General features: G+C 37.0%; 1 protein-coding gene across 5 annotated transcripts in view; it reads right to left on the minus strand.

Moving 5' to 3' along the window:
• cnksr2a (connector enhancer of kinase suppressor of Ras 2a) overlaps positions 1–27,200 on the minus strand; it is a 103,226-nt gene that overhangs the window by 70,661 nt on the left and 5,365 nt on the right. For all 5 annotated transcript variants that reach the window (XM_059326552.1, XM_059326551.1, XM_059326550.1 and 2 more), the window contains exons 2-5: positions 14,635–14,798; positions 12,461–12,663; positions 1,545–1,632; positions 1,104–1,145 (exon numbers count right to left, since the gene is read on the minus strand). In XM_059326552.1, coding sequence (XP_059182535.1) covers positions 1,104–1,145; positions 1,545–1,632; positions 12,461–12,663; positions 14,635–14,798 — 497 coding nt within the window. The remainder of the gene's footprint in view (positions 1–1,103; positions 1,146–1,544; positions 1,633–12,460; positions 12,664–14,634; positions 14,799–27,200) is intronic.

Here is a 27,200-nt window from a genome sequence, read left to right on the forward strand (position 1 = left end):
TGTGGTGCTTCCTCTAGAGGAATCCTCTAGTAACACACGTTGAACACAGGCAAGTATGATATAGCCGGTTGTCTATGCATATTCATGGTTCAAAAGCAAGTATATTTGAGCCTTAAAGCGGAATTCAGGTGACGTAGTATAAAGACTGCCAAATCGGCATATGGAGGAGGTCAGAACACAGGATTTTGAACCCCAAGTTACGTAACTTAAATACTTAACAAATGTAGTTATTTTAACCCAAAGCACTATGTTTTCCTGAACCCAACCTATTTTTGTTTCTTAAACAGGATCTGCACTGCAGGGACTTGCACAGGAACAGTGATTGCTTGTGTTGCAGGCAATTTGAAGGACAATGCACCAAAATGTTGCCTATTTTCACTAAACTTATCATACAAACCAAAGTATACGACGACGTATTAGGGCCAAGTATGAAAAAATAAAAAATACACCCCCCTTCCCCCCTCCAACTTTTTCTTCTCATATCTGCAACTTTTTTCTCACAGATTTGACACTTTAAATCTTGCAAATTTGCGACATTTTTTCTCGTAGATTTGCCACTTTAATGTCGTAAATTTGCAACTTTTTTCTCAAAATATTACTCCCCTCTCCCCTGTGTCCGTATTATTAATTTTTTCAGATTTTGCCCTAATACGCCGTCGCACATGTTTCAGGAAAGGTTGAAAAAATATCTAAAGCTGACAAATAAACATAAATATATATTAGTAAAAGTTTATTCTACTGTGCAGCCGAATTGTCCAGTTTGGCGATAATTCAGGAAATTGTTGTTGTCACAGAGATTTTTTTTACTTTGGACGGAGCCAGGCTAGTTGTTTGCTGTCTTTACGTTAAGCTGAGCTATTTAACGGACATATTTGAGATAATGATATGTGATTTTCTCATCTAACTCTTGGCAAAGAAAGCACCTTTTTTCCCAACTACTTACAAGATGTACCGTTGAGATTTAGTCAAATCCCAGACCCAGCTGGAGTTTGAGTTTCTGTGTTTGTGGAGTATTGTATCAGAGATCTTAAAGAATGAAAACAGGACTTTAACCATCAACTCGGAGCAAATAAGCGACAGCTGGCTGAGGAAGCAGGACTCACCACATGAAGGATTTTGTTCTCCGTCTCAAACACCGTACAGTCCTGGGGGAGAAGCAGAATTTAATGTAGCGCGAGCAGAACATCCTGTCTTGCAAACGCTCAAAAAACACACACAGTCTAAGTGCTCTGTATACTGTCTGGGCCTCACATTACTGAACCCTACACCTGCACACTCCATACCCTCACAGATAGAAAAACACGCCCCCGCATACAGACACATTTATCTTTTATTTACACACACATCAGTCATACAAAAGACAGACTGTAAGGACGTAAATAGCAGAGAATCGAGTCTCGCTCGAGGATGCAGAGAGTCTGAGGCTGCTGCATCACACCCACACACACACCGTGCTTAGGGGGATATGACAACCATGGCAGAATAAGAGCTATCAGCCTTCAAAACACACACACACACACACACACACAAACAATTACACACACCTGCTGTACAATGGTGGTGAGCTCCAGGCAGAGCTGAATGACATTATTTCGGGTTACTGAGTAGTCTGCCACTGCAGCAAAGGGAGACCTGGGAGGAACAGATAACACAGCAGTATGTCTTATAATGTTTCTGCTGCATTAGATAATGTACAGAGGAGATGGACAGGAGCATTGTTAGAGAGACAGATGCACGTAGAGACACACAAAGTTTTACAACTCATTCAGGAGTGAATTTGTGATGTTTTATATCAAAGCAAACAGAAGTCGGGTAGTGACGTGGTGTTTCTGGCCCGAAATAGCTCCAGGCTGATGCCAAAAACTGCACCAAGGTTATGCCACGGACGGCCAGATGTTGACCAATAATGTTCCAGTCAGACGCTCTCTTATGAACCAGGAAATAATAATTATATGATTACTACACTGTAAAAAAAAAGTGTTTAATTTTCGGTAAAATACCAGCAGCTGTGGTTGCCAGAACTTCAACAACTGTATTTGACTGAATAATGAGGAAAGCAGTGAGTGTATATTTAATTGTATTTATTTATTATTTATAGATTATATATATATATATATATATATATATATATATATATATATATATATATATATATATGCCTTAAAGCCTTATATATATATGCCTTAAAGCTAATATTACAAACTAAATTATGTGTTTACAGATCTAAAACATCAAAGTAAAAGTGATTAAAAGTTCATCCTGACTGAATTTTAAAAGGAAATTTTCCATTGCATTGTGTACATGTGTATGTACGTTTAAGAATATTTAAAATATTTTTTTTTATTTTATGTTATGAATATAATAATTATTAGTAGTAGTATTATTATTATTATTGTCAACTGACAGGTTTAGTCAAAGTAAAATTGGAATTATAAAGAATAATTGGAAGAAGAAAAAAACTGAGCATGCATTATTAGAATTCTAATTATGCATGCTCAGTTTCTTTGCTGTTGTTTTTGCTGCTTTTATTGTTTTTCTTTAGTTTTTTCTCATTTCTGTGTTGAGAATGATCCGTTGTATAAGCCTGTGGCTTCTTGATCTCTCCTGACACATCTGTGATTTTCCATTAACTGGATTTAATGCTGTTTAATTGGTTTGAGAATGAATAAATAAATAAATAAATAAATAAAGTCTTTATTGTATATGAGGCTGGTAAATGTATAATGTGAACATAAATTAAATCAAGATACCTGGTAAACGCATATCTATAGAGAGAAATTCATTATTTGTTTGATCTTTTAGAAGGTCAGAAAATGGTGAAAAATACTCTTGCGGCATCCTTAAATTTCTTGTCTTTCTTCAACAAACCTAATTTGGCAGATTTTATTTAAAGTAGTTTGGTTCTGTTTCCATCAATTTTTCAACATATTTTAGCTGAAACCACCGGGGAACTTCTCGTGCTGATGGAAACCAATGCGTTCATTATTTGTTTTGACTTGTAAGTAACTAGAAGGTTGTAATTAAAGACCTTGAAATAAATAATTTAACCAGTACTACTCAACTGTGCCTTGACACCAAGACATTAAATTAGCAATCATGATGAAAGCAGAACATTGAAGAAGCTGGAAACAGAATGTGTGGCTTTTCTGAAAAATTACTGAATGAATTTTCAATATCTGTGGATCAACAAATCAATTAATCAACTTGTTGTAATATAAAAGACTATAAACATCTTAAAACAAGTCATGACTGCAACCTGCAGTTAACCTTGAAGAGTCAAGAAGATGGACTTCAGATGATGCAAATTTATTTATTCTTTGTGATTCTGCCAATGAAACCATGATGGGAGAGTTGTTGTCAAAATTGACCTTCGTGAGAATAAACGTGCTTCTGCAGCCTCATTCACGAAATGGTGCCTGATGCCACATTCGAATTAAGAAAAGTGTTCAAGCTCAAGGCTCATGCACTTTTTTTCCACTTCTATGAACCTGGAAGTGCTGCAGATGAGCACAGGCTGCATATTACTCAAACAGAATTCATGAAAATGTCCATTATTGCCCTTCAATAATATGGAAAATGTGAAAAGTCAAGCCACTAATGCCAAATGTCAGCCTGGGAACCAGACAAATCTCTGAGCTTCTGTTTCATTTGTTTCAAAGTGCAAAGCGGCATGACCGGGCAACTGAGGCGACAACAACACAGATTCCTTCTGTGATTATGAATTTAAGTCGACTTCTGATTCCTTCTGCAACTGATCATGTGTGACAATAGAGTGATGTGTTCTCATAGGGGTCTATAGATGATGCACCATCATGGCACATCTTCCCACTCTGTAGTTTTTTAGAAAATCTTCTATTGCTCAGTGCTAGGTGACATGTTTTGTTGCTGTGATTGATTGTAAGGTCTGTCCAATTCATTCAGTTTCCAACATTTCCAAGATGTGAAACTTTAGACAACTGCAGAGTTTGAGTCTGGTATGTAGGTCAGCATCTCTGTTGTGGCCAATAAGAGAAAAGTAACCAACTTTAGGAACAAGCTTACATGTTCAGAAACAAGACAAAGCACTACCGGCTCAGAAATCCAAACCATTACAGGTACGTTTAGGAGACACTGGAGAAAAGTGCACCGGACATGTTTGCTTCCGAATCAACAGTAATGTTCTTCCACAGAGGAAAACGGGACACAGCTCCAGTGGATGGATGAATGAAGCTGCATTAAAGAAGCAGGTAACTAGGCCGTTCTGTCCTGAGTGCACCTATTTACACACCTCATCCCCACTACTTGTCATTTCCATCCAGCTTTTAGAAACAAACAAACCAGGGCTGTTGACTGAAATAAACACTGTTAGGGGAGGTTATTAGACCGCTGTGGATTTATTATGTTTCTTTGCCATTGGCACCATCAATTCCCAAAGTCTCACACATGTTTGTATGCATCAGAGTTTCCACTGAAGTGCTCCTGTTTTTTTCCTCAGAGAAGAGGGTCTTTAAAGTTGTATACTTTATTTTCATGCCAACACAATGTTTATAAATGAGGCCCCCGGCGTACTGTAACATAATAGACTATTCAGGTGCAAACAAGGTGTTAGCGATAAGGAACGTGCTGCAGCTAATGCAGCGCTAATGACTGCTTGCAGACACAAAGAGGCAGCAACACGGTATCACTGAAAGTCATTATTATAACACAATGCAGGCTCAGTGACATGCATGTACATAATGTTTGCAATTATTTCCTTAATTAAAATGACTAAGATCACCCTGCAAATACTATTAATGCTACTGTTCTGCATCGGAAATGTAAAAGTATGGAAGTATAATCAAGAAAATGCATTTAAATTGTTTAATTTAATGCAGAAAATTTTCTGTTGTGACTGTATTATTATATGTTATATTACTATTAGTCATGCATTAATATAAAAGCAGGATATTACTATTATTGATCAAGGTAGAAGTCATTTTTAACTTATTTCAACTTAATTTTGTACAGGGCTGCAACTATGATTACTTTATGGATTAAACGGCTGATTTTTTTTTCTTCCAATAATCAATTAATTTTTTTAGTTGGTAAAAAATAAGAAAATAGTAATGAATGTCTACACACTGCTTTATAATATAAATCTAAATTTAAAAAAATATTAAAAAATATATAAATCTAAAATATTTAATAATAATAAATAAATCAGTGTGTATATTTTAAGAAAAGAAAATCCTCACATTTGAACCATGACACTGTTTGCATTAAAAACCTAACCTATAAAAAACCTTTGATTTAAAAACAAGGCATAGTATTTTATGGGGTCTTAATATGTTTTGAATGCAAAAATTCATTTCAGATAAAATCTTTTTGGTGGAGTAAAAAGAACAATATTTCTCTCTGACATGTAGTGGAGCAGAAAGTAGCAGAAAATAAATAAATATTCAAATTGTCCCTAAGTAGAGTACTTGAGGAGATGTTTCCACTGGCTGCAGGAGTGATGAAACGACCACATACATTTACTTTACGTCATTGTTCTAAAGACCCAGATTGAAATTCGGCCACAGCCTCCAGTGTATGCTTTATCTGTATTGTGTGTGTGTGTGTGTGTGTGTGTGTGTGTGTGTGTGTGTGTGTGTGTGTGTGTGTGATTTGGGTCATCAGTATTGAGGCTGTGTGCTATATATACGCAGGACCTAAGGCTACACAGACTGTTTGCTAACCATCAGGCTCCAACCCTCAAACCACCCTCAGAAAACACTCAGATGATGCTGAGATGTTGGCTGTGGCCACTTGCGTAAGGTGAAAGCCCAGCACAGTGCGACAACTTCTTAGAGTCACAGATCAAACAAATCTGACGACACAGACGTGATAAACATATTTTTAGATTCAGTGTGACTTACACATTCTGTTCATATCTTTATATTGATGTCTATCATGAATAAAAGTCCATTAATCGGCTTAGATATAAAGAAAAAATAAGCTCCGTCTGACTCCCGAACTTGCCTCAGAAGCATCGTAATTTAAATTTTTCTTCAGTTTAAAGGAAATCAAGTGATAGTTGTCTATACTTCCACAGGAAAAATGCAAAAGCTAAGTGCTAACAGCTAATTCGGAACATCTTTCGTGGCACCAATTTGCCAAAATGTTAACAAATACGAGCTTGAAAAAAACTTCAAAACCATCATATTTTCCTTAATTTAGTAGGTTTGTTGCCAAAAACTAACATGATTTTCTTTAACAAGGCTTTGTATTTTATGCTTTTTTTGTTTATGAAACCTGAAAATTAACTAGTTATTCCAGCTGCTAAGTAAATATAGTGAAGTAAAATATATACACATATTTATTTCTTGGCGGTCGGAAAAGTAATTGGGAAAGAATAAAGTAACATTTAATGTAAACACTCAAGTAAAGTACAAGTACCTCAAAACTCTGATATACAATTAACCTTAATGATATCTGCGTGATATCATTAAGGTTTTATGCTCTCTTCAAAGCTGCCAGACTTCATTGGCAAAAAGCATTATTTTACCTCACAGAACAAGGGAATAGCTGATCTACCGCTGCCCCAACGGGTTAGTTTGTTTGAGTTATTGTGTGACTTTGGTGTCCTAAAGGGTTAAGTTCAGATTCATCAAAGTCATACAATTACAAAAAACAAACTGATCAAGGCAGCAGTAGAGCAAAAATGTCCCTTTTGTGCTTGGATGTAAAATTGCTACTTTTGTCATTGGAGTCTGGTGGCTTCCACAAGTGCACAAATATTCTATATAAAGCATAAACTTAAATGACCATCGATTTTTTTTTTCAATCTACTGCAGCCCCCATCAACCGCCATCTACTATAGGTACCTCATACAACCCACTTCAGTACAATACTTGAGTAAATATGCTTCAAATATCATCACATTATCATTTTAAACTGCTCTGCACTGGGCAGTATGGATTCTCTCAACACCACTCAGCCCAACCCTCCATATTTAGATCAAAATTGAAATTCTGCTCATTCACTACATTGGTTAAATATACAAAAAAAGGGAGAAAAGAACCACTTTTTATGCTATCAGAAAAATACATCACAGATAAAAGCCAGTAGTCTCTGTGGCCGTGTTATTAATGCATAGGTAGGTGCTTTCAAGTGCGCATATAAAGAGGAAATAAAGGGCTCAAAGAACCAAAAAATGCTGCAAAATCTGTCATTGTGGGATAATAATTTCACTTTTCTGCCTCACAGATTTAAAGTCTTCTGTACAGTGTGTCTATGTGAAGTCTGCGCAGCGAGAGAAGGGTGTTTGTCTTCACAGAGGAAGAGAAAAGTAGATACATAAGGACACATCAGGGTATCAGAGGCAGGAAGAAGGTGATCTGCACACTGTTATTTTATACATGAAAAGGTTGCAAAATGTCTTCTCAAGTCATTAGAGAGAAAGCAGAATATGCTGTACTTTGCTGCCTGAGTGCAGAACTGATGTTGCACTCTCCCTTCATCCCTGAGAGGTCTAATAACTAGCAATCAGGGAGAGATGAAAGTTCAGTTTTAACATGCTTTATGCTAATTTGCTGCCGGTGTAAACCTTCTAGGAATCTTGTGTGTATTAATACAGGACAGATTGTAGGCTTGAAAATCACAACCTTTTTCCACGTCGTTAGGGTCTATTAATGTATTCAACAGCATGCGGCTCAAATTCAGCTCGCTTTACTCGCTCATTTGCTTTTCCTACGAGGTAGAAATCAATTTTAGGAGATGGGATTTCGCTGAAATAAAAAGCTTTGGCGGTATCATATGCATGTTAAACATACCAGTGTGACCTCACGGCTGGGAAATGCTCCTTTCTTTCCGTTTGGCACGTGTAATACGCTGCATAAAACCATTAAAAATGAGTGTTTGACAATGCCCGAACACGTAGATATGTCTCAGAAATGAAGAATAGAGAGCATGAAGTGCTGGCTCTGCTGAGTCTACCACTTTCTCAATGTCGCCTTGCCATTTACAGTTGCATCATCGTGCGTGGGCGAACGCGTGTGCACTTGCATAAGTGTGTGTCAGTTTGTGCAGATGTGGGTGTGCGTCTGCAAGTGAGTGTGTGTGTTCTGTACAGAGTGTGTGGGTGTTTCTATGGGTCTGAGTGTGCTTGTGGCTCTGTGCTTTTGTGTATCAGGCTGGCCTAAGGACAGATGTGGGTGCCCGGCATTTCAAGAAGCCGATGTCAAAGACCTTTAGTTCTGTATCTGACGTGCGTGTCGTGTGCAGGGGATCGTGTCGAGTCATGAATAAATGAAGTGACAGCGAGGAGAAGAGAGCAGTGAGAGAGAGACGGAGAAACACGGTGAGAAAAAAGGTCTGACATTATTCCTTTGGAAAAAAAACAACAACATATTGCTGAAAAGATGTCAACAACCAACAGCTGCAGAAGACTTTGTGTTCCGCTTTGGTTGTACAAACAGAAAAAAATAGAAAACTTTTACAGGTGCTGGATCAACAGACTTCAACAGAGGGAAGACTAGAAACTCCAGTTTCCATATTAAAAGCGTAGCTCAGATTTACTGAGGTGGGGATGTTTGAGCTGCTTTTCCATAGTCAGTGTATCACCTAAAGGGGATGGCGGTCGACGTGCCTACAGTTTGAAGACGCAGACAGGAGTCTGGCACCGAAGCTATGCAATTTACTGCTCTGGATGGGCAGCGAATAAACATATTTTATCTACCTAAAGAAATCAACAACAAATATAGCAACATGGTCTCACAAGAATCCGTGAAATAGCCACGGATTTGCTTAACTCAAAATCCGTGGAATAGCCACGGAATCACTCAAATTTCCGTGAAACTGACACAGATTTCGCTACAATGCAAGTTAATGACAGTCATATCCCGTGGCTATTCCAACATACAAAGTGATTATGTACATTCACTGAGTGAATATTTAGAAAATAAAACATATATTTCTCGCTAGAAATGTGATCAAAATCCATTTTTATGCAGAAACTAAGTCAAAATATTGATTTTTTTCACAAAAAATTAGAGAACTGTCCGCCATGTTTTTTGTTCTGACCACCGGGACCTTAAAAGTCATGTGACTTGGAACAAACCAATAGGAAAAAATATCCATGGAATAGCCACGGGATATGACTGTCATTAACTTGCATTGTAGCGAAATCTGTCAGTTTCACAAATCTGTGGCTATTTCACGGATTCCTGTGAGACCAGGTTCAATATAGTGTAGGCCAGGGATGGGCAACTTAAATGCTGGAGGGGGCCACAATTTTTCATGGACACTACCACAGGGCCACATATAGGACCATGCACTTAACCAGATATGATGAAACTGCAATTTTAAATATGTTTACAGTGCAGTAACTTAACATATTTCATGCTCAAATGCATGTTTAACAGTATAAATAGGAATAAAAAAGGTTTGAAGCAAATAAAAAATAACCACTTACTGTGATTTTTTTTTTTTCAGTGCAAGAACAGCAGACCAAAATGAATTGCAAGAAGTAATTTTGTGCATTTTTACACAGCACTTTTAATATTTCATGCTCAAATGCATGTAGTTGTACTGAGGGCCACTTCAAGTGAGGGTGCGGGCCATATGCGGCCCCCTGGCCTCAAGTTGCCCATCCTTGGTGTAGGCTAACTGTCAGACAGCCGTGTTTAAGTGTACGAGGGGGTAATTGAAGCCGTTCTATAGTCTTGTCAAGGCCACCAGACTCTATTGACAAAAGGCGCATTTCCATATGGGTAAAAAGTGGCCGCTGGGAAAGTTTCCCACGCTGCTTACTTAGCACGTCTCCTTTACAAAAAAAAAAAAGGCCCCAGAGGGATTTACGAGACTCCAGAGGTGTCGTACGGTTTTCGATCGTAGCGTAACCACTTAGCGACAGTTTCGACCGTGACTTCACATACACAACGGATTCAACACGGAAGAAACGCCAAACACTGCTGTGTTTGTTGTCGGCGTGTTCATGCACATGGTGGCGATGATCATGGCGAATATCATTGTTGTGATTACTCACTACTTCGCCCGGCTTTTAAAAACGGCGCTTGTTGTTGTGGCGTCAAGTACTATGTCACATCCCGCTTAGCGTTCTATCCAATCAGCAGCCAGGTTTTTTTCAGAGGAGAAAAGCGGCCCTGCTCTTTGACAGGGCCAGAAAACAGCCGGTCAAATGGCCGCTCGGGACCGCTCATATTCAAATTAGGGGCGTTTCGGCGAGGGAAACCCGCCTCATTCAGGGTATTCGACTATAGTGGAAATGCACCTAAAAGCAGTAATTTTACCTTTGCAGAAGACAGCAGTTGCTGTTCTACCGCTGCCTCAAATAGTCATTTGTTTGTGATTTAGTGTTTAGTGAGTATGGATTCTCTCAACACCACTCAGCCCAACCCTCCATCTTTAGATCAAAATCTAAATTCTGCTCATTCACTACATTGGTTAAATATACAAAAAAAGAGAGAAAAGAACCACTTTTTATGCTATCAGAAAAATACATCACAGATCAAATCCAGTAGTCTCTGTGGCCGTGTTATTAATGCATAGGTAGGTGCTTTCAAGTGTGCATATAAAGAGGAAATAAAGGGTTCAAAGAACCAAAAAATGCTGCAAAATCTGTCATTGTGGAATAATAATTTCACTTTTCTGCCTCACAGATTTAAAGTCTTCTTTACAGTGTGTCGATGTGAAGTCTGCAGAAAAGGGTGTTTGTCTTCACAGAGGAAGAGAAAAGTAGATACATAAGGACACATCAGGGTATCAGAGGCAAGAAGAAGGTGATCTGCACGCTGTTATTTTATACATGATACGTGATCTAAACTGTAAACCAGATTTACAGCTTAAATCACTAGAGCCACACAATGACACAAAAAACTAACCAATTGAGGCAGTGATAGACCAGCAACTCCTGTGTTCTGCAAGGTAAAATTACTGTTTTTATCAATGGAGTCTGGTGGCTGCAAAGAAAGCAATGAACGGCTTCAATTCTGCATCAGAACAGGCTGTCTGACGGCAAAGTGAAGATATTCTACATATAATGAACACTTTCCGTTTTATTAGGTACACCTGTGCAGCTGCTCGTTAACCCAAATATCTAATCAGCCAATCACATGGCAGCAACTTAATGCATTTAGGCGGTGAAGACCAAGGTTATTATCATTAACGAAAACGAAATAACGAAAACTAGAATTGAAAAAACATTTTCGTTAACTGAAATAAAAATAGAAATCAGAGTTTTTAAAAAACGATAACTAACTGAAACTGTATTTTGTGGTTACAAAACTAACTAAAATTATAGTGGAAATTCGTTTTCGTCTTTGTCAACTCTTTTCATACGTAAACCTTTTTGGGTTGATATGAAATCTATTTCATCTATCTTGTTTTTTTACTTAATAAACTTATTGGGGCTGAGATGAATCAGACAAAGGAAATAAAGGAAACATTTATTGTGACTTTTTTTAATCTGGCACCCAACAGATACCCCATTACAAAAAACCTAAAACTAACGCTAAAACTAACAAAAACTAAACTAAAACTAAAACTAGCAAACTCACTCTAAAAACGAATTAAAACTAACTGAATTTGAAAACAAAAATTCACAACGAAATTAAAACTAATGAAAAAAACAAAACTATTATAACCTTGGAGAAGACGAGATGCTGGAGTCCATAGCGAGCATCAGAATGGGGAAGAAAGGTGATTTAAGTGACTTTGAACGCAGTTGTTGGTCTGAATATTTTGGAAACTGCTGATCTACTCGGATCTTCACACACAACCGTCTCTAGGGATTACAGAGAAGGGTCAGAAAAAGAGAAAATATCCAGGGAGCGGCAGTTCTCTGGGCCAAAATGCCTTGTTGGTGCCAGAGGTCAGAGGAGAAGACCGCCATCTACAGTACATAATACACTGACTGTGGATGAGTACCTCATAAAACTGAATATCTTCAAAAATTGGAACTATTCTAAATCACTACAACTGAAAATAAGTATGTAGAAGCACATAAAATTATTCTACCTCCGCAAAGGTCTGAACGTGCATCTGCACGTACGCGTACTTCTACATGACTGTGTTATATGTATGTTGTACTATAACGAAAGCAAAAACTCAGGACACTTTATTCATTTACTATATTTATTTCTTTTGTTAGTTTGTCCTGTAAATTGTTGCTATTTATTTTAATTTCAATATTTTATTAACTACCTCAGGCATTGTGATTTCCTTTATTTGTTAAAGAAAAATACTGCTGTTATTGTTTTTCAATAAAATAAGATTCAAACACTGAAGGTGTATGCTGTGAGTTATAAAAAAATCGGCCAAAATCGGAATTGGCAGGTCAGGCTTTTAAAAAATCGGTGATCGGCCATGAAATTGCAATCGGTGCACCCCTAGTTATTATTGATGTTATGAATTAAAACATCTATGAAAAAGTTATCCTGCTAAAAAATACAAGTAACAGAGTATCTGTAACATATTGACCGAGAGCCTGTAAACACATTACCTGTCCAGCCAGGCCAGCAGGCTCTTGGCAGCGGTGATGAGGTCGACCACGGAGGTGAGCAGATCATTGGGAAGCCGCCGCGAGGACCTGCTCTCTGATTGGCTGCTGCGGCGGCGGCCGGATATAAAGTTCTGCAGGTTTTTGGCCGAGGCGCCGAGTTTGTGAGCCAGAGTCCTGACGCTCTCTGTCTCCAGACCTGAGTTCTACACACACACACACATTAACACACACACATTAGATTAGGACCTCCAGACACTGAACCACCATGAATACTAACTAGGATCTTATTTGTCAACATGTTTACCAGATTTTCTTAAGGAGTCTGGTGCATATTAATGAAACATATTACATATTTGGAAGAGGGAAGGTCATCACACTCACTGCTGTTATTTTAAAACACCTGAAATATTATTTTTATTCAGGTTTCCATCTATTTATATGAAGCTGTTTTAAAACAACTGCATTCAAAATTCACTTAAGTGAAAGTACAAAAGCATCAGCATCAAAATGCACTTAAAGTATCAAAAGTAAAAGTACTTGTTATACAGAATGGAACCACTCAGATTGTTTTATATATAATTATTATTAATAATAATATAATATAATAATAATTATATTATATAAATTATTTGTATTTGTATTGATGTATTTATGTAAGCAGCATTTTCATTTAGTAAAGATAGGGCTTATTTTAACTACTTAATATACTATAATGAGGTTTAATTTAAAATGTCTAATCACTTCAAATGTATCATGTTTTTTTATGTTAAATCTTGACCTGAAAAGTGACTTAAGCTGTCAGCTAAATGTAGTGGAGTAAAAAGTACAATATTTGCCTCAAAGAAGTATAAAGTTACATAAAATAGAAATACTCAAGTAAAGAACACATACTTCAAAGAACAGTACTTGGGTAAATGTATTTAGTTACATTTCAACACTGTAATTGGCCAATATGTTTCAATAATATGTCTAACTAACTATTTGTTGTTTTCATGTTATTGTGTGATCTACATTTACTCAAGTGCAATTCCAGTATTTCCATTTTCTGCTCCTTTATACTTCTACTGAGGGAAATATTGCACTTTTTTCTCCACTACATTGAGTTTTCAGCAATTTGTTTGCAGATTCAGATTCATAATACAAAATATAATAAGCGAGTACATTTTTATTATTAAATTTTTTTGTAAGTTAATGTAAAATCTAAAATGGGCCAATTTTGCAGTACTTTCGGTAAGCTTTCCTGTTATATTTGCCCTTGCTGGGTCGATTTGACAGTGAAATTTGACAGTGTTTAATTATCCAAGAGTGTCAGAAAACAAAAAATCCTAATAAACATTGTTTATATTTCATTAATAACTCCATGATTAACCATTTCAATCTATTTTTAGTGCAATGGTCTTCTTTACCTCTCACAGATCATGGTTCAATGAGGGTAATTCACTCATTTTTCAATAAAAAAAATTGCATGTTAAAACTTTTTTATGTACATTGGAAAGACCTACGAACATATAGAATAAAAACAGTTTTACATTTTTTTTTACAATTTTTATCTTCTTATGGCGTGATGTTGATAAACTAACACGACAAACTTGACTAAAAATCTTAAAATGCAAATATGTGAAATAAACCATTTACCTTTTATATGTTGATTACACTTATTACACAAACAGAAGAAGTTTCATACTGAAAAAAATATTTTAACTATTTTCTTTCTTATTTTTTGATTTCAAGATTTTTAAACTTTTAAATAGGTCAATATGACCTGCAACATAACAGCAGGGTTCGGTATATTTTGATGCTAATATTTCCACTTTACTTCAGTAAGATGCATGACTTTTCTTGCAGTATAAGCATAAAGAAGTACTTCTTCAACCACTTGTAGTACTTAAGGATTTTTAGTTGCATGTTTATACTTCTTTCTTGGCAAACACAACACATCACGTCTTCCCCATTAGTTGAAAGAAGATTTAAAGTGCCATTTTGAAACTTTCTTCTTAGTTTATGATTGCGAGGAGTTGATGCAGCACGTTGACAATTTACTTTGTGCAATCTATCACATTGTGCATTCAGGCAGAACACGAATACATTAACAGCCGCAGCAGTAAAGATGGTTAATGAGAGTTCAGCACCGCATTTAAACTACAAAACAAACACACACACACTCACTCACTCACCAGGGCACAGAGCAAGTCGACAGCCTCCAGGATGAGCTCCTGGTGTCCGATGCGAGAAACTCCCAGCTCCTCCAGCTCGGCGTGGCTAATCCTCAGCAGCCTCTCGCCGCATACACCTCCGCGCTCAAACACACACACGTATTGCTGCAAGCAGTCGTCCAGACCTGGAGCAAACAAACATATCAACAGAGTTACTCACAATAAATACACTGAGATTTGTTCCAAAATGAGATCACGACCGCAGTGGTAATAAACAAAAGGGCTGGAAGCGAAACGTGATGTTTGTTGTTGATGAAAACATTCTTCCATCAAACTTCCTCTGTAGCTAGTAGACAGTAAACCTGAAGTATCCTGAATAAACATCACATTTTCTGTTCGGAATAAAGACATTCACCAAGTCATTCTGTCCATTTGTAACCCTTAAATCTTGAAAACTTGAAAGAAAAACAAATTTCAACCTGTTTCAAAACATTTTTTAAAATTTTGTGGGACAAGCATTAAAGAAAATGTCAGGCTGCTGTTTTAGAATCAAGAAAATGCTTAAAACAAGCATTTTCCTCTAGAAAACACTAGATATTTTAGCTGGCTGATTTTTTTTGTACATTCTAATAAAAATAAGACTAAACCTGCTTGTTTCGTGGCAGCAGATACAAACTGTGAACATGGACAAAACACTTTTTTAATTTGATATCACTAACTTGTTAGAAATAGCATGTTTCTGGCCACCTGATGCATTTAAGGCCAATATTCACTTTCTGTTAGCTCTGATGGAAACACGAGACTCTTCAGCTTCAAAATGCTTCACTTAAAGTCTTCACAATGTGAGTTTATCAGAGTGATAAAACTGGTAAGTGAAGAAGTTGTAAAACTAAAACAATAAGCTAAAAAGAGAATTAAAAGCCACAAAGAGCTGGAGCGAAGTGCTTTAAATATAGTCATCTGAGTCATCACTAATTAAAAATACTGCTGTGCACAAGCGGCAAACCTCTGGGTCTCTAGAGTGAAGCTAACGCTTTAGTGTCTTAAACCTGAATCATTTCTAATGGCCAGCAGGGGTCGACTCCACTGGTTGCAAAAAGAAGATAGATTGTATAGAATTCTATGAGAAAATGAACCTACTTCTCACTTGATTTATTACCTCAGTAAACTCAGTCGTTAGTTGCAAGTCTTCTTTAATTCAGTATGATGTTTATTTTGTCAATTATGATCTGGTTTAGAGTAAAATAAACGATAAAGCGGAGTATGCTTTAGGGCGGGGCTACCTTGTGATTGACATGTCACTACCACGGGACACTGGGTACATTAAAAGAGCTGTAAACTTTTTTTGGCTTAGAACTTTGACCCTTTCACATTGTTTTCAGTTTATCAAAGTAAATTGTAATATTATGGTCAACTAAATGTGCCTTGATTAGTGTTAAGTTGTACTTAAAGATACTTTCAGCAGTCTGTCAGGCTTTTGTTTTTTTTGGTAAGTAAATTTTTTGCTAGCCAAATTTAGCAACCCAATTATTATCACAGTTAACGTGAACTACGGATGCACCTTGCTGACCAAGATTGATAGGTATCAGTAGAGTTAGCTTGTAGCTTAGCATCCTCTTCCTTTGCCCTCTCGTCCAAATATGGCCACTTCTAGCTGCAGAAACCAAGAGGGAAACCAAAGAGGCTTAAAAAAGTAGTCCATAAACCAATGGGTGACGTCTTGGTGGCTTTGTCTAGAGTTTTTATAGCCTACAGTCCATGGTTGCACACAACAATGACTTAGGAAGCAAATTTTGTGGTAAAAAGTGAAAGAAGTAAGAAAGAGGAAGAATTTAAACAAGAAAGGTCAAATAAGGTTGATGGAATTCTATTTTTAAAGTATGTTTTTATGGACTTGTGTTCTGAAACACGTTTTTACTGTCACATTGTGGCCACACTGTTGGTTGGAGGTGTTTATATCTACTATACTGCCTGTAGTCTAATCTTGTTTTAACATAATTATGAGAGTACACATAAGATACATAATAATTATCCGTCCCAATCTCATCCCAACAACATCGTCACTCTTCATGACCCATTCACAGCTGAGGCGCCCGTTCCCTGATCGATAATCGGAGACATCCCTACTTTTAAATGATTTGTTTCGGGCTGCACTCCAGAAGCTGTAATAAGCTTTTCACCTGCGGTTTCCCTCTTCAAAGTTAGCCTATAGAGAGGACAGATTTCTTCTAGTGCTAGACACATTTTTTACTGCTGTTTATTCCAGTTTGTCTCAGATAATACAGCAGCTGCTGTGTCGTGTTTTTGAGACATTTCGGCTTGTTTGCAGTTTTGTATATTTCAGCTCAACGCTGTTTCAAAGCCACAGCAGGATTAGGTGAAAGTATAAAATACAGCTTGTTTTGAGAGACACCTGAGGGCCACAGAAGGCATTTTGGGTCTTCTTTTGTTTTCCCATTTGTTTTGTTTTTTATGTAAGGCAGTTGACACCTGTTCCACCACATAAATGAGGGTACATGGAGAGATGAATCAAAGATAGACACCTCATGTTTCCCTCTAAAGAGACAGATAAAGCTGTATTTAAAAGCTTTAAAACCAATAAGGTCTTAACGTCTCTTTAAAGGACGGTGCTTGTGTGTTTGCACTAAACAAGTTAACCCTTTATCGGGCCAAGAACTATATTTGGTAACTTCAGTGGATATCAAAATGGGGTCCTCATGTCTCTCTGTTTGGTCGTAGAACCACATGGATTTATTCCAGCTAATCAGCAAAGATCAGGCTACTTCACAGACAGTGACACCATGACATCTGACCAATCAGTATGATAATAATATAATAATATTAACTTTATTGACCTTGACCTCCAATTTAAAAATGAAAAATTTGGGAAAAAAAACTGCAAGAAACAGTCGTACGAACAGAATTATTCTTCAGTGACTTGTATGAGGAGAACTTGACTGACGGCATATTAGGGTCAAGTATGAATAAAAATAAAAATACAAACCTGGGGGGGAGGTAATATTTTGAGAAAAAAGTTGCAAATTTACTAGATTAAAGTGGCAAATCTACAAGAAAAAAAGTTGCAGATTTAAGAGATTTAAAGTGGCAAATCTGCGCGAAAAAAGTCACAGATTTACAAGAAAAAAGTGAAAAGAAGCAACTTTTTCCCCCCCAAATTCACCACTTTCAATCTCACAAATCTGGCCGTATGTAATAACCTCCAATATTCTCTAGGGTTGAATGTAGAATTTGCATGTATTTCAATGAGTGCCCTGTTAAGGGTTAAGGCTGCAACACATGCACAAGGATAACTTCCACCAATTTGAGGTGAGTGCTATCAACTTTTCAATGGTGCAACTTTGCAGGTCAAAGTTCACTAAAGTTGAACTTGATTTTACTCTCCAAAGGACCTAAAAGAAACTCCTGAAGAGGAGTCAAGAGACTGGAACAAAGGAGGTAATGGATGGGCAATTAGGCAGCCACCCAGGTAAGACTTTACTCTCTGCTGGATTGTGTAACGTCTGTGTTGTGAGTGGGACGGTCTCTCCAGATCTGCAAGTGTGTGAGCGTGTAAATGGGTGGGTGCTTGCATTATTAGTGTGTGTGTGCACGTGCATGTGTGTGTGTGCGTCTGGCCTGACCGGGTTTGCTGAGTCAAAGGAAAGCAGATCAAGACAGAGCGGCTCAGCTGCAGCCCCTGGCTCCCAAAACAATGAATGTATCCAGCTTCTAACCTCTTAACAAACAGCCAACTGGCAAACACACACACTCCAACACACACTCTCTCACACACACACACACACACACACACACATATACCTCTGAGGAATGAGCATTGATTTCCCCCGCTTCAAGTCCCCGCTTCATAATACACTCATCTATCATAACCACACTAACAAAGATGGGAGAAAAAAAAAACAGGATGGGGAAAAATAGAGAGAAGAAAGAAAGACGGAAAAGAAAAAAAACCCATAAGCCAGCTGCTAAATTGCATGCAAACTATTTCACACACATACGCACACACATACATCCACACAAATTCCATCTCTCATCAGCGACGAGCACACAGCATTTGTCGCTCTCTGCACCCTTCTATGGCTTCCTCCCCCTCCACAGCCACTACATCTGAAGTCTAAATGAAGCGTTCAGCTTTAAAATGCCATACATCGAGTTTAAAAAAAAAGCCTGAAATCCATCAAAAATTCCAAAAATACATCATAACATCTATCCAAAACATTAATAAACATCGTTTTTATGGTCTACTGGCAATCTATTTTCAATAAAAGGCATCATCTCTTCACCATTATCTCATTTTGGAAGAGAACTAGACAAATTGATTCCACTATCTGGACCCCCAAACACTTCAAGTCGATGAGCGATATCTCGGCTCACAGCTCCCGCTGACAAGCATGAAAGGACTTGATAAGAATAAAGACATCAAACCGCTCAGATGTGATTTGTGTGTCTTCCAGCTTCAGTGTTAGGTGAAGGTCACTTGAGGTACACTCTAGGTTTGGAGGAGGATTTAAGTGGAATCCTTGACTAGAGAATAGTCTACCATGTGAGATATACACAGGAGTAGATTTTATGCTATTTCACACTTTCAGAGGAAAATGTTGCACTGTACTTAATAGATTTTACAGCTAAATATACAAAATGTACGATCACTTTTGGGAAGATTGACACATGGGATTTGCACGACTAGTTGATTAAACATTGCGAGCCTCGCTAGTCTGCATCAGAACACTGAATGCACATTTAATGACATGTCTACCCGGTCAAAAGTAGCTTTTTAAAAAACAAAAAAAACGACCATTAGTTACTAATTTTTATAATCAGGCATGTTCCCTGAAGATTATCACTTCTAACGTTGTTTATGTCAATAAATATTTTGAGTTCTTGTCATGTTTTGTAGGATAACATGCAATGTTTGTAACACTTTGCACGGAAAAAATTCTGCAACATATATTTTGATATGGAAGTTCATTGTGTGTTGATTATATGAACATATATTGTAAACACTTGGAAAGCACAGGTTGAGTGCGTGCTTCAAGTCCATGCTAAATTATTCTGAGAATACTCAGGTATGCTAATGAACTGCCACATGCAGTAGGCCTATGTATACTATCTTGATAATGTGTTAAACATCTACAACTCAAGCAAAATTATAAAGCTGTGGAAATGTTACACATACTCTATGGACTATGTGTAGCTTAATTTCTATTTAGTGTTACCATACAGGTGTCATACTGTTCAGTTGCATTTAAAATTAGATTTGGTTCATGAAAATTGTCATTAACATTTTCACAAGGCGCTTATAATATTTGCAATATATTTCCGGACAAGGTTTAACCCTATAGATCAATTTTGCTCTGATTTTTCTTACATTTAAACAGTCTTAGATTATATTTTAATAAGTCAGAACACCCTAAATTGACAACATTTTCTATGCATTTTCTCAGTATCAAGCTAGAGACTGGAGGTGATTAGCATAGCTTAGCTTAAAGACTGGAAGTAGGTGGAAACAGCTAGCATGCTCTGTCAGAAATCCGCCAGCAATCTTCAAAACGTATTAACGAGCTATATCTTACTTGTTTAATTAAGTATATAATAGGTTTGAAATATCAATTTATAAAGTTATATGTCAGTGTGTGTTCACAACTTGTTTCTGCTGCCCCCAAGTGGCCAAAAATGAAATTGTTGCAGGTTTAACCACCAAACAGTAGCCTCTGTTAAATAATTAAAATTACATTTACCTTAATCAGCTGCAATGTTAAAATGCTGGTAACAAAGTAATGAATCAACATAAATAATTAATAATTCAATAATAAAATATAACACTGACAGGAGCATTTCTGCAGGAGTACTTTGTTGCTGCTCATACCTCTGTACTCATAATTCAGACTCTGCATTTTACAGACTTTTGGTACCACAGTGTATTTCTGCATTGTGGTATTGCTATTTTTACTGAAGGCGTCTGAGAACTTTTTTCCTCTCACAGCGTGTGTGTTAATGACTGTTAATGGCGGCTGGTTCCTAATAGACGTGAAGCTGATTAAAACAATGTTGGCTCTCACAGGCAAAGTGTTACTATAGCTGAGAGAGGCAGAGAGAGGCAGAGAAGCAGAAGGGGAGATTGTACACTGTGTAGCAAAAGTTCACTGATAATCAGCATCGCTTATCACTGGCAGTGAGGGAGAGCGTGAATGCCCTGAATACTGATGAGTCAAATTGCGAGCGACATCAGCGAGTGCACACACGCCCACGCAGACAGAGACATGAACTAAAACACCGCTATACAGCTAATATATACATACAGCATAATGAATCTTTTTACTGCAGTGGTTCCCAACAATTTTTGGTCAGATAAACTGCCTCAGGCATCTCGGATGAACTCAATACCCCTTTATCAACACTGCCATTTAATTCAACCATTTCTCCATTACTTTCAGCTCAAGCCTTCTTTTTTTTCTTTCAACTGATATTTACATTCATAAACTACATTTATAAATTTGATAAATACATTTTAAAATACTTATGACTAACTATTTCACCTTTTTATCAATTTCTCTAATCATTTTAAACATATCAACCATTTATATTTTCAGCTATGGTAGCCTAATTAGGTAGCATTTATCCTTTAGCTAACTAAAAATGGTAACGTAAGTTAGCTAGGAAGATAAATGGTTAAAATAGTGAGTTAAAGTAGTGCAGAAATGGTTAAAATAGTAAATAGTAAACATTCAACTACAGTTGAAACTTGCTTAAAGTACTTTAAGCAAACAATTCAAAGCATTATTCCTTGGGTAACTGTCATGTATTAGTTCTGTTCTGCTAACAGTTCTCAACTATCAACTATTTATTGACAAAAATATAATTTATCTATTACTTTTAGCACTTTTAACACTTTAATGCATCTTTTTGCCCAGATTACGTTTAACTATTTCAACTGTTAATCCATTTCTCTATTAATCTTAACTGTATCAACCATTTATCTTTTCTGCTATGTAAGTTAGCTAACATTTATCTTTATAGTTATGTAGTTCTCTAACCATTTATCTTTCTTAACTAACTGGAAATGGTAACATAAGTTAGCTAGAAAGATAAATAGCTGAAATAGTGAGTAACATTAGTGTACAAATGATTAAAATAGTAAATAGAAAACCTTCAAGTACAGTTGAAATTAGCTGAAAGAACTTTTAGCAAACTATTTAAACCAATATTCCTTGGCTAACTGTTGTTTATAAGTTCTGTTTAGCTAACAGATTTAACTATTTATTAATAACTATAATTTATTCATTACTTTTATCTAAGTCTGTCATTCATCTTTTTACCCACTACATTAAAAGATTACTTTGAGCTTACTAGTTTAACTGTTAATCCATTTCTCTATTAATAATAATGATATATTATTAACTGTATCAGTCATGTATCTTTTAGCTATGGCGGTTAGCTAACCATTTATCTTGTTAGCTAATTAATAATGGTAACATTAGTTAGCTAGAATAATAGCAAATAGTAACTAATTAGTAAGCTTTTAACTACAGTTGAAAGTAACCTAATTTCTCCATTAGCCTACTTTTAACTATTCCTACTAATTGTTAATTAGCTTAAAGGTAAACACCTTTTAGCTAATTAACAATTAGTGATTATTTTTAACAGTTTCAAATGTTTAACCTTTTCTTTATCTTTTCAATGATTGCAACCGGTTATCTTTTAGCTAACTTTTAACCATTTCTCTTTTAGCTAAATACTGGTATTTATTTATACTAAAACAGTGCCAGAGCCTGCAGTTCCTTGAATGGCCACTTGAAGCTGACTCCACATGTTAAAATACCCAACTTTACAGCAGAAATAAACATGTTTACAGCCTGGTACCCACACACAAAAAAAAAAACGGTTTTGGTCGAAAATTACTAGCAAACAGTTGCAAACATTAACCAATTACCAGTGTTGCCAACTCCTCAGTAAGGAAAGTAGCTATTGGCTGTCCCAAAAGTCGCTAGAGGTCGCCTAATGATGTCATCGCCTAATCTGCATTATTGATCATGTGCCTGTAATTGTAATGGACGCTGAGGCATAACGTTGTGGGAGAGACAAAAAGAGAGTAAAAAAGCTGAGCCAATATCTATGTGTCTTTTGTTTGCTTTTATAAAATTAAAATCATAATTTAATTGAGATTTTAATGATTGTAATTTTACACCATGGCAACGTTAGAAGTACCACCTGTAGAACAAAAGACAGCCCTGGTTGGAAATCACGATTCTGTGATGAACCCGCTCACGTTTTTCTATAAATTGACAATCACAAGTTCAGTGTCTGTGTGGGTTTTGTTGTATAATGGTGTCCAATTTGTACAATCATGCACTCACATCCCTGCACGTACAGTATTGTGCATGTGAGAGAGAGTTCATGTGTGCGCATGTGTTTGACTGGTACAGAAAAAGTGTGATTCATAGCTGAGTCACACACTTAACTCCCACAAAGGCACACTTTTCACAACAGCAGGCGAGCCAAACTCCCACAAACACCCTCTCTCTCTTGTCATACACACACACACACACACACACATCTAATAAAACTAGATTTTGCGGTGACTTCTGGGATGTTCGAGAGTCCTATAAAAGATCTGGCCCTCCCTGTCGGGTTATGTGTCATCTGTTCCAAGCGCTCTGAAGCTTCTGTAACAATAAAAAGGTAGATGAGCGTTCACTGTGTTCCTGGGATTTGTAAATGCAGGATGTTGGAAGCCTGGCAGCTTTCAAAAGCAAGTTTATGGCCGGAAGGTTGCCAGTTTAAATCCCAGTACCATCTGAGTAGATTTTGCATCTGGGAAATAAACCGAGCAAATTCTATCCCTCCATTAATGACAGTTTTTTTCTGCATTTCTCGCAGGTCCTGAGTGTAAATGATGTTGTTTCCAGTAAGTATTCTCCTTACTTTTTCGGTTTGACCTCAACTACACAGCAATCCATCACGTTACTCTTATTCCAATATAATTAGGTAAGCCGAAGACAAAACCAAGAAAGCACAGGCCGCAAGCATAAACAGGGAGCAGAAGGAGACAATCAAAGCTAAATCAAATAAATGTTCACTTGAATTGGACATTTTCTTCTTGGAAATTTGCATGAGTCAATAAACAGAACATCAATATATGTAGTACATGTCAAGCAGGATTGTCCACCATAATTTTACTCTTTTGGTTTAGGCACATGTTCTTTTCATCAACCTTGTGTCCAGCTACAGCAGGGAGTTGCAAATAAAAAAGCTCTCACTTTACGTAAGCTGCTCTGCACCAAACAGCAGACAGCTAGTTAGCAATTATCTGTTGAACATGGTGGAGTATTTAGCTGCTCAAGAGTCAAATAATGACACAATGGACACCAAAACGGAGCCAACAGATAGTTGCTAAAAGCTAAAAGTGAATATTGATTTACCACTTGAAATTCACAGTAACTAAAAACATTGCACCTTTGATTTCAGACAGATGTAGATAAAACTACAAAAGAAAATGTTGTTTTCAGCCTCTAAAATATGAAGATTTCCTGCATTTCTTTGTTTCACATCATATTAAATGAGTATCTGTAAAATCGACTGACAGTTAATCAAGAAAATAATCAGGAGATTAATCAATAATGTAAACAACCATTACGTGCATCCTTAATTTGAACCATCTGTTTTAAATGTCAATTAATAGTATAATTGCGTAGATGTGTCTCCAATAAGAAGGCTCTGAAAACCTCTCAGCTCTACTCTGTGTACAGCAGAGGGTTTAAAATAAGAAAATCATTGAACGCAACATTAATGGATGCATTTAAAAAACTTGAGCCTGTTATAGTAGGTAAATGCCCCTTACTCGGAGTTGTATCATGCTGGAGTAACTTTTACAGGCCCGTCTGGACTCACTGGCCTCTGAGTGACTGAAATTCGCCTCACGCATCACTTGTTTGCTCAGTACACACACAAATGAAGCAACAACTACAGAGTCTGACTGCTCTGATGCAAACTGGCGAAAGTTTTAAGTAATCTGAGTCTCGTCATGTCTCACCTTAGAAAGAAAAAGTCTAAAAGGATCAAGCCCACGGACCTAAATCCGTCTGATCCTAAAGGCTGTGACTGTCACTCTGGCAGCTTTCTCTTGTGGCGAATCATCAGATGTTCTCACATGCTGTCACAGCAATTTCACCGCAGGTTTTTGAGTCTAGCGATCAAATTCATGCAAGGGAAATGAGGTAGAAATTGGTTCCTGTGTGAACACATGATAACAGGATGTGGGGCAGAATTCCCAGCATTCCCAGCAAGTTCTCACATTACTATTGAAGTGTGCCACTCCCACATTGTTTTAGCTTCAGACGTGCCAATGCAACACTGTCGCCAAATCAACAATGTGCAGACCTTTTGGCCCCAAACGCCTGTGTGCATATGTGATCTGTGCATGTTACTGTATACACACGCACGCACAAATATAGAATATCATGTTTCCCTCTGCCGCCACAGACACACCCAAGGGACCCAGCATGAACCAAATACCACACTAAAGCATGCCACGTGTGTTGTGTGTATTTGCATGTGTGTGTGTGTGTGCACGCGCGCAAATGTCCGAGGACCCGGGTGGAGCCTTCTGTTCAGAGCGGGTGTGTGTGTGTCTGTCAGCTGTTCTGCACAGACGGTCTGAGACGAACAACTCACCATCCACCCACACACTGGCTGCACACACACACACACACACACACACACACACACACTGGCACACATAAACACATGCCCTGTGCACATGACCAACCGATAACCCATCCAATGATGAGGCTCTGAGAAGCTGACACAGAGCATCATGTAAATAAATTGTTGTCACGATTTATCGCAGCATGTGAGTCAATAAAATCCCTGACCTGCTTTTTATGCAACAAACAGATGATGAATAACAATAATTTCTAATCTTAGTTATTATTATTAGTCATTTTTCTCAGTTTAAATGTGGAGGGTGGGACTTTGGATCTGGCTTGTGATAAGTGTGATGATGCATCTTGGCACTGCGCTCCGGGGTGTGAGAGGTGTCACTGACCTGACGAGGGCGCCGTTAAAAGGTCAAAGGTCAAATTTAAAGGGAAAAAACGTGTCATACAGTATGCTACATGTTGGGAATCACTGGGTCACTGTTTTTCAATCATCTTCTGTGGGATGATGCATTCTGGTGCTGTGTTTACAAAAAAATTGTTTAAAATGTCAATAAAAACAAAAGGCATCTTGTTTTTGTACTGTATTCAAGAGAATATAGGTCACAGATGATTTGCTGATCTTTGCATTATGTTTTTTTTGCATGTGAACCCTTTGAAATTACATAGTTTTCTGCATGAATGTGTCATAAAATGTGATCTGATCTGCATTATAGAAAAACACAGCGTGCTTAACCTAATAGCAGCACTATGAATGTCTAATGAATGTGTATGTGTACTTATACACTGTATAAGTAAGTGAATCTATGTACACGGTAAAGTTGGAATAATTTTGTTTTCAGACACAATCCTCTGTTAACTGTTGTTTAATTTTCACTGTGATATCTTTGGAAGATATTTATTAATACAGTTTTGAGAAAATATACACTTCATCTACCAATAATAAATCACATTGTCACAATCAATATATTCTAATAAATATTCAAATAATTCTTAATAAAACTCTTTCTATACTATTTTGATAGTTGAATGAGTTGTGTTATCCCAGTAAATGACAATTTAGTGCTAAATAGACAAAATAAAGTTTTGATCCATTATCTCATTGTTTATGATGATAACTGTATTATTTGAATGGTATCCAATTGGTCATATTAAGCATATGTTGTAGCGATATGCAGCGATATGAACTTTGACAAGTTTGGTATGTTCTCGGTGCAAGAGCTGATGTGACGTCCAAACAGCATTGATGCAGCTCATTACAACAGATTATCAAACTGTTATGAGTATATTTAAGGATGTAACGCTAATTCTGTGTCAATGAAGAACATTTCTCTAAACTTGAAATCTTTAATTAATTTCTTTGACAACCATTATCCAGTTATTAGGAAAATATGCTCTAATTCAGAACTCATTTCTGGCTTGTAGACAATCAGTGCAAGGATTTTTCACCATTGACATCCATTGTAACCGCTCTAAAAGCAGCTTCCATTCTCCAAAAACAACTTTTTACAACCATCTTTCTGGCATGACCGTGTCTGATACTTGGGTGGAGTACAGCTTTAATGATATAATCACTTATTTTGTTTTAGCACCTAAAAACGCCCCCAGATCCAATAAATTTCTTTGAAAGTCAACTGTGAACTGCGCTGTGTCTTTAAAAACACAAAAACAGCTGGGAACTGAAAGTGAAATCAGGATGTGAGAGCACCATCGAGTGCAACCAAAATCCAGAAGTACTTCTTTAAGTGGATAGAAAGTTCTGCATGACCTTTACAAAGTCCCCTTTTTTGCCAAACTGGATATATACTACTTTTTTAATGAAACTTGTCCTCAGTTGGCATCGCAGCTAAAGCTCGGCTATTAATTTAAACTAAATTAGGTTACATAATAAATGTGATTAATGCTTTACTCTGG

This window comes from Centropristis striata, chromosome 23 (assembly GCF_030273125.1).
Source record: "Centropristis striata isolate RG_2023a ecotype Rhode Island chromosome 23, C.striata_1.0, whole genome shotgun sequence".
NCBI classification, from domain to species: Eukaryota; Metazoa; Chordata; class Actinopteri; order Perciformes; family Serranidae; genus Centropristis; species Centropristis striata.